The sequence below is a fragment of the Hippoglossus hippoglossus genome, chromosome 8 (genome assembly GCF_009819705.1).
Source record: "Hippoglossus hippoglossus isolate fHipHip1 chromosome 8, fHipHip1.pri, whole genome shotgun sequence".
Classification (NCBI taxonomy): domain Eukaryota; kingdom Metazoa; phylum Chordata; class Actinopteri; order Pleuronectiformes; family Pleuronectidae; genus Hippoglossus; species Hippoglossus hippoglossus.
Window position 1 is genome coordinate 12269923 of NC_047158.1, and position 16296 is coordinate 12286218.

General features: G+C 42.8%; 1 protein-coding gene across 2 annotated transcripts in view; it reads right to left on the reverse strand.

Annotated features, from left to right (window-relative positions):
• The window catches only part of prkar1b (protein kinase, cAMP-dependent, regulatory, type I, beta), a 60285-nt gene that overhangs the window by 27963 nt on the left and 16026 nt on the right, over nucleotides 1–16296 (reverse strand). For both annotated transcript variants that reach the window (XM_034592446.1, XM_034592447.1), the window contains one exon: nucleotides 14616–14707. In XM_034592446.1, coding sequence (XP_034448337.1) covers nucleotides 14616–14707 — 92 coding nt within the window. The remainder of the gene's footprint in view (nucleotides 1–14615; nucleotides 14708–16296) is intronic.

The following is a 16296-nucleotide window of genomic DNA, read 5'->3' on the forward strand; positions in this document are numbered from 1 at the left end:
GCAGACGTCTTATCTCTTACATTAGTACCTCAACAGAGCACTGCCATTATGCCATTAACACCAAAAGGACTCTTTTCGCAGCGCGGCGTGCCGCCACGTCTTTGTGTTTTTTTAATGGGCCGCAGAATGTCAAGTTATACAAGTCTTTCATGGGCAGCACATCCAGAATGCTCCCTCCGTCTGGGTGGAAGAGGTTTAGAAATAGCCAAAATAATCAAGTACCGCACCACATATGGGAACTTCGCAGCTCTCCAAGCTGTGTCTTGGCTTGGCAGCAATGTGCCACTGGTTTGGCTGCCACAGTGTTCATGCTGTAAGTGCTTGAAGGATTATTTTTCACTACCACTGTTGATACTAATTTAGATTCTGGCAAATCGGAACAATAGTCTTTGTTTTAAAATATAGACAAGAATGGCCTGAGGACACCAAATGTACACAGGAGTTTTAAAATATATTTCAGTTTTGTGGGCAAAGTCAGCAGGCAGTACAGTGACATTGTAATCATCCTTCAGCTGCTAGAATGGAACTCACAAAGTCTACCTCTGCCAATGCCAAATGGTCCATAATTGTGTAGTTATTATAGTTGAAAGATAGGAATTAGGAAAATAAATAACTAAATAATAGTCGTTGTGTAATCCATGCTAAAGAATAAATAAACAAATCAAACCTGACCTCATAGGCGGAGGTTTTTTTTAACCTCCGCCTATGAGGAATCAACAGAACATTAGAAAAGGAACAATAATTATAGGAACCTACGAAATTATATTCATATGCAACTATATACGAGGGAGAAAAAAAGATTAAGTTTGCACATATTGTATCCTTTATTATGTAAATGTAATAATGAACAAGCCATGAGAGGAAATAGTATATTGATCTTATTGTTAACAACTTTAAGTGTTAAGGTTGCTATGAGCAACACCCACTACAGTACTGCCTTTTGTTTACCGAAGTGAAGTGAAGAGTTGTGATTACTCAGCACAATGTGTAAAGCAAGCAAACCCACAAAAGTGAGCATGCACATGTAAATTAGATTTTCACTGATGATGAGAGAACAATTGTTCACTAGCCTGTTGTGTGACTCATTACGGGTATATCACGTACAATGGAAAAGTTTTATGAGGCTGACTATGTGGCGTACAGTTTAATGTCCAGAGTTTAAAGTTGAGCACAACCAGCCAAAGTAACTCACACGGAACAATCAACTCCCCCCACTTTGCTCTGTTCATGTGAACACAACAAAATTAGTTTTTTAAAACCATCAAATTACATAAACCCATGTGTATGTTCACACACTGCTCCACTTACATGGACACAGACACACACCGCTCACAATAGGCAGCAGTATGGGTGTGTGAGAGAAATGGGGAGATGAAAGAGGGATAATTATAAAGCACTGAATCGTTCAGGGAGGACATTTATGATATAAAGGCTCTTGGCACGCGCCCTCTCTCTCCCTGGAGGGCCCGGCGAGAAACGGAGATATCGCTCCATGCCAGCTGCTGCCCATTTCTCCACATCGGCCTCCGAACGCCAAGATCACCAATATGGGAGGAGAGATGAGGCCATGAGCGGAAAGAGATACCTCGCCTTCCTAAAAGTCGACTGGCCTCTTCCCAGTCTGCCTTTTGGATTCGGCCCGGTGTAAAACCCCAGCTCTGATAAACATCATAAGCTCTTAGTGTTATTTTACTTCCCAATGGGCTATTGCACACTGAAGACTTTTTAAATCCTTAATAGAATTAGAACACCACAATTTGGCCTGATATTTTGTCTCAAAGAAAGATATAAAAATGGTCTAATGTCTGTGTACGTGGAGGTCTGCAGACGTCCACTTAGTGTAAGCTGTGTGATTAAATGTTGGAAGTTGTATTTAAAACCAACAGAAGGGCAGGGAGCACACTGTGTTAAACCCACACACCTGGCCCTGGTGGGTTTATAAGGGGTGTAAAGCTGGATGCATCCTGTTGCTTCAGAGTGTCGATGTGTGTCTAAATATAGGTGCACGGTAGGACTGAAGCACCTGAGGGCCGGTGCATTTATGCTGGTGATCTGTGTGACCTGTACGCAGCTGTGGTCAGACCACCTGAGCAAAAAAATGAATTTAAGAGAGAGAACGTCTATTTTCCTACTCCTATGAATTTGAGAGTGCAGAGGTGAGGAAGACAACTGCAGCATCCAATAGTCCAAAATGTAATGTCCACTGTTTTAAGCTTTTAAACAGAGATGCATAATTTTCTAACCCTTAAAAAAAGCCAGACTACACCTTGTGAGCTAGTTCTTTTTGCTAAGAGATGTCTAGAGAACAGATACAGCCTAATCACATGAATATCACAACAAGATAATAGTAGCTGATACGCTTCTGTCAGATCTTTGGTGAAAAGTCTACTGAAAGCAGTAGAGAGCTGTCAAACCACGGCCCCGCTAGACCACTATGAAATCACTGTGAGAAATCCTTTCCCTGAGTGTGTGTGCATAATCGTGCTGTGGCTCCGTGGTAAACAGTAGCTACACTAATGCTGTATCCAAGGGAGTCTGACAATATTCTTTACAGCTGTGCAACAAACACAAACACTCAATGATTAAAAAAAAACAACACGTTTCAGGGAGGGGTGACTAATCTGGAGGAAAGACTAACTGGCACAGTAGCTTTCCTGAAACCTTTGAGCCTAATTGAGGCTGATACAATATCAGGCGTAGCAGCCACTGAGCCAGGTCGGGCACCTTGAACCCTGCCCACCTGCCATTGCCAGTTCATGAGAGGGCAACCCGGCCTTATCACCTCCTCTCCATGCCCAGCAACTACTGTAGCACCAGTGCTTTCCTCACACTGTTGTGTCGCTGGCATGGCAATAGGAAGGCTCGGGAGCGAGGGGAAGTAAAAACAGAAAAAGACGGTAACATCAAGAGAAACAGAGATTTCATTGAGAATATTACAGCACAAAACAATTTTTTTTCAGTGTCATAGTCATCTGCTTTGACGACTGCTTGGAAGATACACATTCAAAACCAACACACACACACACAGTGTACACATCCAGGTTGGCATCATCAAAGAGGTGAGAGATGGAGATGCATGGCAGCCGAAGAAAGGTCCTGTCTGAGGAGGAAAAGAGTGAGAGAAACGGAGCGATTGACTGGAGGATGTGAGGAGAAATGACGACGTGTTACAGGGCGAAGAATAAACATCAGTCTTTGACAGTATCTGTGCCACATTTGAACCTTTTGATGTTTCGATTTTTTTGATGTTCCTGCAGAGAATAGTTAAATAACTTTTCAGGCAAAGCACCACTTGTTGCTAACTCTCACCCTGAGCTTTGAAGCTCGCCTCTATTTCACTAATACACAATAATTTTCAATGTGTTCAAATGTCTTTGTTAAAATTCCTGGATTGGAAATCAGATCAGTATACATATACACAGTTGCTGTAACCGTACCCAAGTACTACAACCTGCCTGCTCCACTTCTATCACTCTGCAAGTTTTCACAATAAACATCTTAAAACACCTTCTGCCTCCGTTTCTGTGTTCACTTACGAGTCCAGAAATCCCCAAAGCCTTAACACCAGTGATGCATTACAGTTGGCCCAGGTTGCAAGAAACTCATGGCTCCATTTGTAATATCTTGAGATTTACAGCTGGAAAGGAAAAGGGATAAAAAAGAAAGTCTGACACATAGAGTTAATTCTCAGACTACACTGGTGACCTTCTGGTGGGAAGTTTAGAGGATCCCTGCTTTCCTGTGTTCAGACTTCTGTGAGTATTAACTGTGACGAGGCTGTTTTACGGGCCTACCTGATGATCTAACACACGCCACCTGCTGATGTAGCCATGATGTCAGCCTCCAAATATCACAAACATGTCCAACCCTGCTGCCTCTCCCCTTCTTTCCTCTCCCTTTCTTTCTTTTCCCCTTATCACTTTTGCTCAGTATAGTGATTATGCTCCTGTGCTTTTGATTATCTTTGCTAAAACCTAAACTACTGTAAATTATTTTATTATTTCGTACGTCTGAATCACATTTTCAGTGTTGGGTGTATTTTCATGCTTTCCTATTGCCCGCTGCCTCTGTTGTCTGTTTCCCCAGGGCAGAACAAAAGTGAGTTCTTCCTCCACTTAGAGGGAAAAGGGCTCAGGCTGAATCAGGCGCTGACAGGGCTAAGCCTCTACCTCTCTGATGTGTCTACAGGGGACGTGTCACCAGAAAGACAAAGTGAGACCGCATGAGACAGAAAAGGACTAACTCCACCGAATGCACACAAATATTGTATACAGATCAAATAGGCCTGTATAGTGTGTAAAGGTGTGCCTTTGTGCCCTTTATCTCCCGCTCTCACTCTCTCTCTCGTTGACATACACGCGCACATACATCCCGACACATCGCTGAACATCACAAGACATGCCGCTCTCCTGCAGGCATGTCTTTTGCTCTTCTCTTTCCTCTGCCCTCCCCTCAACCCCTCCTTCTTTCACACCATGCAAATGACAAGCGTAAGGACAAGTTAAGTCTTTGAGAAGCAGATAGGGACACAAATTGTCCTTCTGGGGTTTAAACCTGAGAGGTGTTTACACAACACAGCATATTATTTGTGCATGCTCAAACACATTATACAAAGGCGGGAAATCGAGACGGAAAGAAAACTCTGAAAAGCCTGAGGTGCCTGTGGAGGAGGGAAGAAAGGATGAGTAGATGACGAGATGGAGAGAAGGAGGTATCTGCTGTACAACTGCTAAAGGCTAAAACTGTACACCAGAGTCGTGTGTGTTTGTATTTGTGTGTGTGTGTAGTTTTGTATAAACCTCATCAAGCAGCGCTCTGTGCAGTGAGGTAATAGGGGCACAGGGTGCATGGAGGGGAAAGAAATAGTTGACAATTAATAGCTGACATCTGACTGACACAAGGCTTTCCCTGCTGTAAACAGACAGCTTCATCAGAGACACAACAGGCAAACCTGGATAGTTTTGAGCAACCAAATAGCACCTTGTGAATAATGAGCGAACACCATGGAATGCACTAAAGTTAGCAACTTGCTAACTGGAAACCTCACTTAAAAGTAGCGCCAATGAATTATAGGACTGCTACATTGTGGATACAATGAGAATGATGTTTTTATACCTAGTAGTGACAGTTTCACTTATTAGCAACGATTGTCATCATACTTTTGTTACTTTTAAACACTTTTAATTGCGCTTTTATTATGATATTTGCTCCTGTTTCAGATCCTCAAACTCTCTGATCACCTCAAAAATGGTTGATTTGTTTTGAGATGTAAATAAATCACAGATATTAGGTCTGGGCCTTTTTCCTACACTGATCAAGAAGAGAAGAACATTTTATTACCCGCAAGCTCTGAGGAGTTCACCCAAACAGGGAAAATGTTAAGAGGCATAACAATATATTATCAGAGTATGGAAGGCCAAAAACAATCTCGTTAAAAAAAAGTTCCTTCTTTTGCTTACAAACACTCTGGAGTCATAAAAAAAGCAGAGGGCAGTGCCAGAAGGCTCTTTTAATGTAGAAGTTATGCGTTTGTAGGTTTGTTTGTTTGTTTGTTTGTTAGCAGCGTTACACAAAAGCTAAGAAACAGATTTCCACAGAACTTGGTTGAAGGAAGCGGTAGATGTCAGGGAATAAAAGATACAATTTTTGATGCAGATATGGATCAGGGGCAGATCCCATAAAGTTTTTCCCCTTTTCTTAACATTCTGAAATTTTTAACATTTGGTTGAATTTCATAAGAAATAAATCCAGAGATATTTTCGAAAAGAAGAATTGGCCATGTGTAGACCAATATCTATGAATATGTGTTTAATGTGAGCAGCTTGCAGAAAACTGTGTATACTCTATTTGATCTCGACACACGTATATGAAATATGGTGAGCCAATGGCTAATCTACCTTGGCGTAGGCGATTTGTCCGTGTTTCTGTCCTCACACTGTTCATAATGTGTGTAACCCATTGCAAGTTATTGACAGAGTAAATTCTGAGTTCATGGTGAGAGGTAACAGATCTAGCTATACTGCAAATATACCAGAATCACTGTGATGTATAACGTTTTCATGTGTAGCTGCCCTCTTGATGGTTACGTTTCTTCGCGTATTGTGGATTACAAGATAGCAGCATTAATGTATCAACTTTCAAACTAAAGTGTTCCCTAAAAGCCTGACTGCTGGAACTAAAATCTACAAACACAAACTCGCATATTGAAACTTGTCAAGCTTGAAAATGGGCTGAGTGCCTCTGATCTAAATGAAACTCAACCGGAGAGACACCAATAAACCATTGAGGAGGTCATGGGAGAATTAACACGCTATAACAAGACTGTTGTCTGTGCCTGTGCACTGGAACCTATCACAGTAGCATAGACAAAGCAGACGGGATGTATACAATAGGAGGCCATGGGCCAACCCTGGCTATTTTATAGGGCGCTGGGCTGCTCTGTCCTCAGCTAATGTGTGGTGGTCAGTGTGTGGGTTGTACTTTGGGCTTGGCTGAGCTATAAAGGCACTGAAGGGTTGCAGGAACGTCATGTCCTCACAACAGGGGCAAGCACTGGTTAGGAAGTCACTGTCATGCACAATCGCACATTTACCCTACATTTTCATCCACGTGAAATTAAACGTGACACTGGTGATGTTCCTCACAAATATAATACTGGACAAGCACACAGGTGACTCCGTTCACAAGTGTTAACGCTGACTTTTGATAATCTTTCCCTCATTTATCGCACTTGTTCTTCTTAACTATCTCTTTCTTGAGAAGTCAAAGTTATTCTTTTCCAAGAGCCATTTCTTAAGAAGAGATTAAATTGATTCACTGATTCAATTCTCCCACTGGAGACATTTGATCTAACTGCTGTTCAGATCCAAAACAGAGGACAGAGGCCAGCTTCTCTCCCCTTTCCTGTTAACTGCAGGTCAAACGTTCACATATACACTATGCAATCATATATTTGCAGAAACACAAATTTTTTGGTCAACCAAGTGCAGGAGTCAGTCATCTTGCACACAAGTACCTCTGCACACACTCAAACAGGAAAACCCGTCTACGCACAAGTGCATAAAGGGAGACACATGCCCACACATGCAAGCATATGCACACTCCCACACTGATGGTATAAGCAGCTGAAAAGGCAGGGATGAATCATAGTTTGCTGGAATCCTGTACTACACAGACTCTAGGGTACATTTTGGAGGGAATGCCGGTTTTTAAAAGGACTCCAGACACTATCACTACTACATGACTCATTACTTTATGAAGTAGTGGATGGAGTAATGGATAAATGGAAGGATGGAGAAAGATGACAGGGGGCGGAAGAGACAGCAGGGGACAGGTTGAAACACAGCAGAGGGCTATGAAAGAGGACAAAAGTTTCCAGCTATCTGTGCAATTGTGTGTAGTGTTACTGTGTGTTTGTGCGTGCATGTGTGCGCTTGTTGGTGTGCATGTAGGAGTGTGTTTATGTATATTTGCACTGGCTTGTGAAAGTGCAGACTGGCTGATTTCAACGTCCTACAAATGATTTGTTTTTGTGCGTGCCCTGTTGTTTGCATCAGCATAAAGGTGACGTTGTCTGAGCTGAAGGCGAAGACATGATGAGCTGGGGGAGGTGAGATCTTTGGCCTGTTAGTCCTCTGTGCGTTGGATGGCGGTGGGGATGGTCGAGATTTAGTGAGGCCTGCAGCTCTCCTGTGGAGAGTGACCTCATCGCCTGGCCCCTGGCATTGTGGCAGCAGCACAAAGCCATGCAGGGGACAGAGAGAGAAGACTACACATGAAGGTGGGGGAGGGACTGGATGCGAGTGTGGATGTAGATGTGAATGAGCCTGCACGACGGCAAGAGGGAGAAAGACAGGAAGAGAAAGAGAGAGAGCGAGAGAGAAAGTTTTGAATACTGAAAAGGGGGGGAAAAAGAGGACCACCAGGCTGTCAGGAAGAACCGGGAAGAGGACACACAGATGGTCAATGAGGAAAACAGTGGGACAGGAAACACAAACACTTCGGCAAACAAATAGACTAAACAACACACAACAGAAACCTGCTCATTTGTTGTTTCTGCAGACTGTATATGACGCATAGCCCACCATAAAATACAAATCATACATGCAGTCAAACATCCTCACAACTCTTACACCTGAACACACAGAGAAACAGGTTCCCTCAATGACAGGGACACACAAATAACTAAAGCCAACACACACACACACACACACACACACACACACACTACAGAGACTACTCCTCAATAGTCATCCTCGTGAGAAAGGGGGATTCAACCTGTTTCCCCTGCTCAATATGTTGCTATGAAGGACAGCCTGCAGGGGGTCACTTAACACAAGTGTGTACACGGCATCCAACAATCTTGCATGTAATATGTACTTGTTTGCACATGTGTATAGTGTCTGGTACTGGGTCATGCGTATGTCTGTCTAGCAGAAGCAATGACTCAAGTGAAAGGAAATATCTGTTTTATCTGTGTGTGGCAAAAACACCCTCTAGGGGCTGATGTTAGGTAAGAACACAATCAGCGTCACTGTGTCTATGTGGATGTTAATCTATGCAGTGTGTGGCTGCAGTGTTTTCATCAACAGTGCGCTTCTGTTGAAAATATGAACATGTTAACCGGAGCACTGAGCTCGAGTCTCTCACACATTGATATGATTCAAATGAGTGAGCTATCAGATATGACAGTAAGAGCTGGGTTCATCTGATATGGCTACGCAGCACACTATCTCATGCCGCATCTTCTTTGTTGACTTCTCCCTTAGTTCCATAGGCCTTAAATAAACTTCCGCTGGAACATGAGGCGACACAGATCTCTCTCGGCCAGTTTCGGTGTCAGTCAATTCGCTACTGTTTGTTTAAGTTTTCTGACACTCACTGATTTATTTATTGTCTTTGCACCTTCTAAGCACCGCGCAGAGAAAAGGAGTAACAGTCCACTAAAGATGTTCCCTGTCCATCGGCAGGGGCCAGTGGGGAAGGTGTAGAGGTCAGAGTTTAGGGGTCAGAGGTCAACTAATCGGTCACTTCATCAACTCATTACTCTGCTTGTTAATTAGAGGATTAAAGCTGGCAGGATGCGGTAAAACCCACTTCTTTACAATTCCGTGCCACATTCAGTCCTTAGTTGTAACTTTGTAACTGCAATTTCTTTTTATATTAATAGTGCTTCTTCAGGGGTCCACTACAAGTTGTTTATTTTAGAGTGCTTTCTTGTTTTTGAGGATTACGGGCTCTGCACATTAAAGATGAAGTCATCTATTTGCTTGATTTACAACTGGGTGCCTATCGGAAAAAAATGTAACAACTCTTCTTACCAGATGGAAATGTTATTTTACAGTATTGCAAACTCGATGAAGACAGCTCAAGGAATGAGATTAACAGGGTTTCCCCATGCCTGCCAGACTGTGCGGTTATACAGAGAGCCTCTTGTGTCTCACCAGGAGAGTGTTTTGTGGTATGAGGGCATTAGACTAATGCAGGCAGACAGGAGAATACAACGTGTTGAGCTTATGAGTCTATTTTTAAGGGTTTTGTTTGTGTCAAGGGAAAAGTAAATGCCAGATTTGAATGAATCACTGAATATGACCCCGAAAGAATTGCTCCTGTGTCTGTTCCTCCCTGCCTTCTCTCCGCTGCTGCGCTCATACATACGACACGAGGAGATCATCAAGGTCATTTATCCAGGTGTGCACGAAAGCTGCCAAAAACAGGCCTGCTATCAGAGATCTTATTTTCATATCACTCAAGTAGGAAATTAGATAACAAACACTATTACAGTTAGAAGTGCAAGAATAACCAGGCGATAGTGCTACTGTTGACCATATTAAAGGACTATCTCGAAATGGGCATTTAATGGGGGAAGTGGTGGGGAGATAGGCCAGCAAATCTCACCTGAGGGCGCACCTGGACAAACAGGCTGTATGTGCATGCACATGTGCACAAGGATATACGCACAAACACCTGTAAACGTGACAATTTGACTGAGGCCAGATATCTTTGATATAGATATTGGTCCAAATGATAATGACCTGAATATTTCTGTCCTGCTATTTTCTCATCAAAGCCTCTAATCTGAAAACTGTCATCTATAAGTGCTGTGAAATAACTGTAACCAAAACCGAATAATCAGACGTCCAGGTGGAAAGATGAGATAATAGTTTCAGTCGATATGATAACGACTACTGTACGGTTACAGTATTGAGACAGGTGGTTGCAGGCTGATTCGGGTGTTAGAAACCCCGGCTCAGCACAATATGAAATCAAACACCTGTTCCAAGCTTATCTAGTGTGCGTGCGAGTCTGTTTATGTGCACAAATCATAATGAGGCCATCAATGGCAGCTAATGGGCAGCAAATAGGGAGTTCCGCCCTGTAGCCCGCTGGGAGCCACAACATGGCACATTTTCAGACGTCAGCTAAGAGTCCAGCCAAGGTCAAAAAGATAAACACACAAACATACTGCCCTCTGATGGTGTAGTGCCTGGTCATTCCCTCATAGATTATATTTTTAACCAGCAAAACACTGAATGTCAACTAGTGCAATATAAATCTAAATAATTAACTGTAGTAGCAATTTACTGAAATCAGCAAGGCAAAATATACTAAGGTTTCACTTTGGGGCAGCTGAGGAAAGATGGACTACACACACACACACACATACGGCTGGTGGAGCTTCGAAACTTACAGGCCATAAAGTTTGACATATGGAATGGTGTGTTAATCAAAGACTCCACATTCCCAGCTGGAACAGACGCACAAGGGAACAAAGTCTGACATGCATACTTGAGAATGTGTGTGTGTGTGTGTGTGTGTGTGTGTGTGTGTGTGTGTGTGTGTGTGTGTGTGTGTGTGTGTTTCACATTCATCATAATGTAATCCAGGTCCTCCTTTGTAGTGATGGTGGTATTTTTATGCCTGATTATGTACACGCATGAAGAGTGTGTCTCCTTATCTGTGTACCTGTAAAGCACAGCAGCCTCATACTGTTGGTCCATCAATCTCCATCACAATTTCTGTTCATATATTTGCAGGCAGCGTTCCAAATTGTGAGAAACAATATAACAAAACAAAATATTTAAAAATTCGCATTGCTGTTGTTTGCTTAATCACCCAAACACATAAGAAAGTGTTTTGTCAGTTGAGTTTTATGGAGGAAAACACAAGTTAAATTCTGTAACATCACTTGGACACAATCAAATCAAATACAATAAAGTTTTGAAATATTTTTGACTTTTTTATACCTAATAAGGTTGAGGAAATTCAGGGCTTTTCAAGACTTCTCAAAATCTGCAGTAACCATTGGTGTAGGCAGCAGAAAGAGGGACAATACCACATCTCTCTCACTTCATATTTTTTATTTGTCAGGTAGAAAGGCTCTTGAGCAAAGTAAGACAAAGAGAGAAAGTTAAGTTTGCTTTTCTTTGAAATGTCCCTCTTTATGTGCTGACATCTTTTACTTTGCTGACAATGGGAGTTGAGGAAGCCGCCAGAATATAAAATTAAGTAATATTCTGCTCTTATGATGCCCTTGTGGATCATTTTTCTTCTGCCTGGTCCATTCATTTATTTGTATGCACATCTCACCTCAACCCCAACAGAAAACGAATGAGGCAGATTTACTGTTGAAAAAAAACCCACCGATACTCATGTGTTTGTGTTTTGAAGTAGTTTATAGAAATATTGGAAAAAGTAGTCGTATTTTCCCATACTGATTTATTCATATTGATGTGTGTCTGACAGGCAACAACAATGCATATAATGAGTCCATCCTCTGGAGTTGTCTCAATAGGGATTTAAATAAACTAACTAGATAATTTCTGGAAGCCCTCTCGATCCTGCAGTGCCAGCTGTGTGCATATGGACACTATATGAAAGTCGCGCTAGGTCAACACGTGTAGTTCAGTTATTACAACATAATGTCATAGAACGAGTCAAGGACTGAGGACTTTACTCAAGATATTAATATTTAATATTTTAGAATGTGTATATCAGACAAAAAAACTCAAAAGAAGGAAATAGTTATAGATTAAAGTTTGGGTTTGGATTTTGATGTAAAATAAAACTAAACACAAACATGCCCAAACACAGCAGAGTATATGGCTGCAGCAGAAAACGAGAATTAGAAAGTAGAAAGCGAGAGAAAAGGGAGCCTTGTTGATGCATGTCCGTTATTAAGCTCAGTAAAAATGCACTGAATACAGAGCCAGTACAGGCTTCCTGGATTCCTAGAAGGGAAGATAAGTAATTTAAGAAGATGAGATAGATTAAGAGCGAGAGACAGGGTGAAAGAGAACAAGAAAAGAAAAAACTGTGCTACAAAGTAAAAAACGTGATGAGATGAAAAAGAGAGCATTGGAGAAAGAAGGGGAAACCAAGAAGGCTTTGTTGTTTTTGATTGTGCTTATTACTGAAGGGGATGACAACATAATAAAGTGCTAATCGGAGAACAAATCGTGTGGTGTTCATCTTACATAACTGTTGAATGACTAATCACACAATTTGTTTCCTTGACACAGACACACACAGACACAGACACACACAGACAGACACCGACACACAGACACACAAAGTATTATGTTATCTTTCCTCCTTCTGTCTGACACACAAAGCCCTCAATCAAAAACAGCAATTTCACGAATGAAAGATGATAGTTGAACAAAATTTTAAAAAACAAGACATACAGCTCAACACCATATCTAACTATCTGTCATGCCGTGATGCTCGCACTGACTCCTCTTCCTGCTGTCAAGGCGCAACAGTCAGCTGTCACTACCTCTTCACAGGCCACATGCACAAGAGCGCCTGATAACCCAGCTGTTTGCAGAATGAGGGAGAGCAAGAAAGAAAGAAGGAGTGAGATGCAGAGAGGGAGGATCAGGGAATCAGTCTCCATCTGCTAATGTGCGTCAGTGCTTGACAGTTCTGGCACATCTAAAAAAGCCAAAGTACTTCATACCGTGACTTCATCAATGCCAGTGACAGAGGGCATCAACAAGCCAAAATTGTTACTCTAAAGCTGACTTCAGTTTCATGTTCTGTTGTGTTGCCAGTAGCAACGGGCATATAGATTACGCTGTATATCACCAACATTTGAGGAAGAGCAGAAATCACACATGCACCTTCTCAGGCATAGTTTTGTGCCAAGCCTTACCCATGAGATCATGTGGTGTACTCTACATCTATGAAGCCATGTAAGGCCAGCTGGCTGCTTTGTACAGTTTTTCATTATTGCTGGAGGACCACATTTGCTATACATCAATATACTTCTGTCTGTTGTGGCTCCAGGCACAACAACCGCAACACAACCGCAGTGCGACCAAGCCACCAGCCAGCCAAGCAGCAAGCCGTCCAGCACCATCAGCTGGAAGTTAAGAGTGAGGAAGAACAGAGGAGCGGGAGGGAGGCTGAGAGAGAGCAAGTTAGAGGAAGAAGGCAAGGCCAACTATCTGCCATTTCCTCTTGCAATCCAGCAAATTAGATGAGGTTTTCACTAACTAAGAGCCGTCTGCATTTCTAGCTGCCTGTTCACCCACAAATACCACAACAACGAATTTCGATGCTAGCCCAGTATAGCGAGAGAGCAAACATGACAGCCAGTTGAATAAATTCGACATCATGCATGGTTTCATGGGCTGACGACACCGTCTTTACATAGCTGAGCATGCCAAAAGGCCTTGGGTGCATTAAAACCTGATGGTTTAGGGTCTAGTGCCACATATCTTTGTGGTGTAACTCTAATCTGCCACATCAGCCACCCAAGTACATAGTTTTTCAGACTGTCCGAATCTATCACATGTTGCACTCTGCTCGGGGCTGCTTCAGGGGCACTGACATGTAATCAGAGGCCTGTGAGCCTGTGCCAAGGGAGCACGGTAAATTGTCAGCTGACGAAAGACTGGAAAGAGTGTGTTTTGGGTTTGGTCTGTGGAGGCTTTAGCCAACAGGAAAGCTCCGGTGTTTTCCTCTCCATGGGACATAATGGATTCTCCCCGCCAATGAAACACTATTCCGGCTGGCGGGCGGGACGGCCAGCCACCTGAGAGCCTTTCCCACAACACCCCCTTCACTGCCAGAGCCAGACCCACTCATCAGTGGAGATGTGGGACAGATGGAAGGATAGAGACAGGATGGTGAAGAGAGGAGGAATGTGAAAGAACAATGAATAGGAGCAGATGGCAAGAAAAAAAGGGAGGGACAAGAGTGGAATTGGCATCTCACTCTCTCTCTAAAGTACTATGGAGAATTTTTGATTTCTGAGCAATGTATCGGTGCACCACCGCCCATATACAGTATATACACAACATGATATCCATAGGTTACCATAACAACTAACTACACAAACAGACACAGCCAGTTGTCCCCTTGCCCACCCTTCGCTGCCACCTCCTCCTCCTCCTCCTCAGCCTCATCTCCCCATGTTAACCCCTTTTTCTCTCTGTCGGTATCTCCGCAGACTTGGGATGGTTTCAAAGCAGGCAACACTGGCACACAGTGGCCACAAGGGCAATACACTCAACTGGAACAAGGGCCTCTGCGGGATTTTATCAGCTTACAAATACATACTCAACACAGTGGGATATGAAGTTATTTGGGTCAAAAAAGTTTTCTACCTTCTCTCATTGTCGTCCAGGTGAGCAAACAGCACATTCTTGGAGATGGCTTTGGCCAAGGCGGTCATGGTCTTGTAGTCCTTTGGGATCACCTGATAAGACGAAGCAGTAAAAATCCATTATAATAAAGTGGACTGCAACAACACTATGCAGGTGGACATATGAAACAACCCAGTATAAATACATAATAGCCCTGACTTCAAAAGCAGACTAAATTGAGTAATTAAAGAGCAGCATATTGGCACACTCTAAAAGGAATATCCCACATATGTGTCTGTGTATTTTTGGGAAAGCCCATCTGTTCAGGGATTACGCTCAAAATGTCATGCGGCCCTTAAAAATTCACAAGAGGCCTGAACTCATTCATAAAACATGCATTTTCATGTCCCGGACTGCGGTGTGTGTGATCATGAGGGAATGGCAACGTCTGTAGCCACAACAAAGCCACATAAGTCTGTATTTAAAAAAGAGGCATCCTTGAAGAGTAGCTCCTTATACCGTGGGGTGAGAAAAGTAAACAGTAACAGAAACAGAGATGAGGAAAGAGTAAGAAGACTGAATGAATCCTTTCAAAACCGAGAGAGACAGGAGTGTGTGTGTGTGTGTGTGTGTGTGTGTGTGTGTGTGTGTGTGTGTGTGTGTGTGTGTGTGTGTGCGTGTGTGCATCTAAGTGTGCACATGTTTTGTCTCTGGTGGTGGTGGAGAGGAGCGGGTAGGCTGTAATTACGTTATACCAACAGATGTCTCCACATGAAGACGACCATGCAGCGCTGCACAACATGCACACAAATACACACACACACACACAACCACATCACATGTAGAATAATTTCTTTTTTAATCTCTGTTCACTGCTTTAGCCTGGCTACCCAGTGGACAGAAGGAGAAAGAGGCTGTTGTGGCCTGGAAACTCAGTTGGAGGAGGGCACATACACCCAGAGGCTCAGTGGTATAAAACTTTTCAGAATCAGATTTTAGGTCAGCACCCGAACCATTAATCACATGATCCACTTCCTGTACTGTCGCCCAGTGGATCATGAAATATCAGGGCAATCAGCTTGTTATCAGTTTGCAACCAGCTTTTGAATCACTCTAAATTGGCCTTTCTAACATACCAGGCCAATGCTAAAACATCTTCAGCCTCTATAGCCAGTTGGGGGAAAAAGATGGGGGAAAGAGGGACAATTTCAAATGGCAAATAACATATTGATATTATTTTTCTTCAACAGCATTGTAAACAGAATGATGCTGGCTGTAATACATGAAATCCAACAGTCCAAAAGTTAATATGACAAGTGCTCTTTAAAGTTAGAGGAAATATCTGCCTCAACGTCAGTTTTGGATATGTGCACGATATGTGCACGTACCTCAAGCACACACCTCACACACACACACACACACAGCATGCTTCAGTGGCCATGTGATTACAGCGTGGTGACTGGGCTCATGCTGTTTTGTCATTACCCGGCAATTAATGGTGTCTCAAGTAAATCACAATGGAATAAGCACAGTAATGAAATCGTGACTGGGGGGGGGGGGGTGTGTGTGTGTGTGTGTGTGTGTGTGTGTGTGTGTGTGTGTGTGTGTGTGTGTGTGTGTGTGTGTGTGTGTGTGTGTGTAGGTGAGTTACATAGCACCCTTCCCTGTAGCTCCATTAAACAGGTTACAAGGTGACTGACAT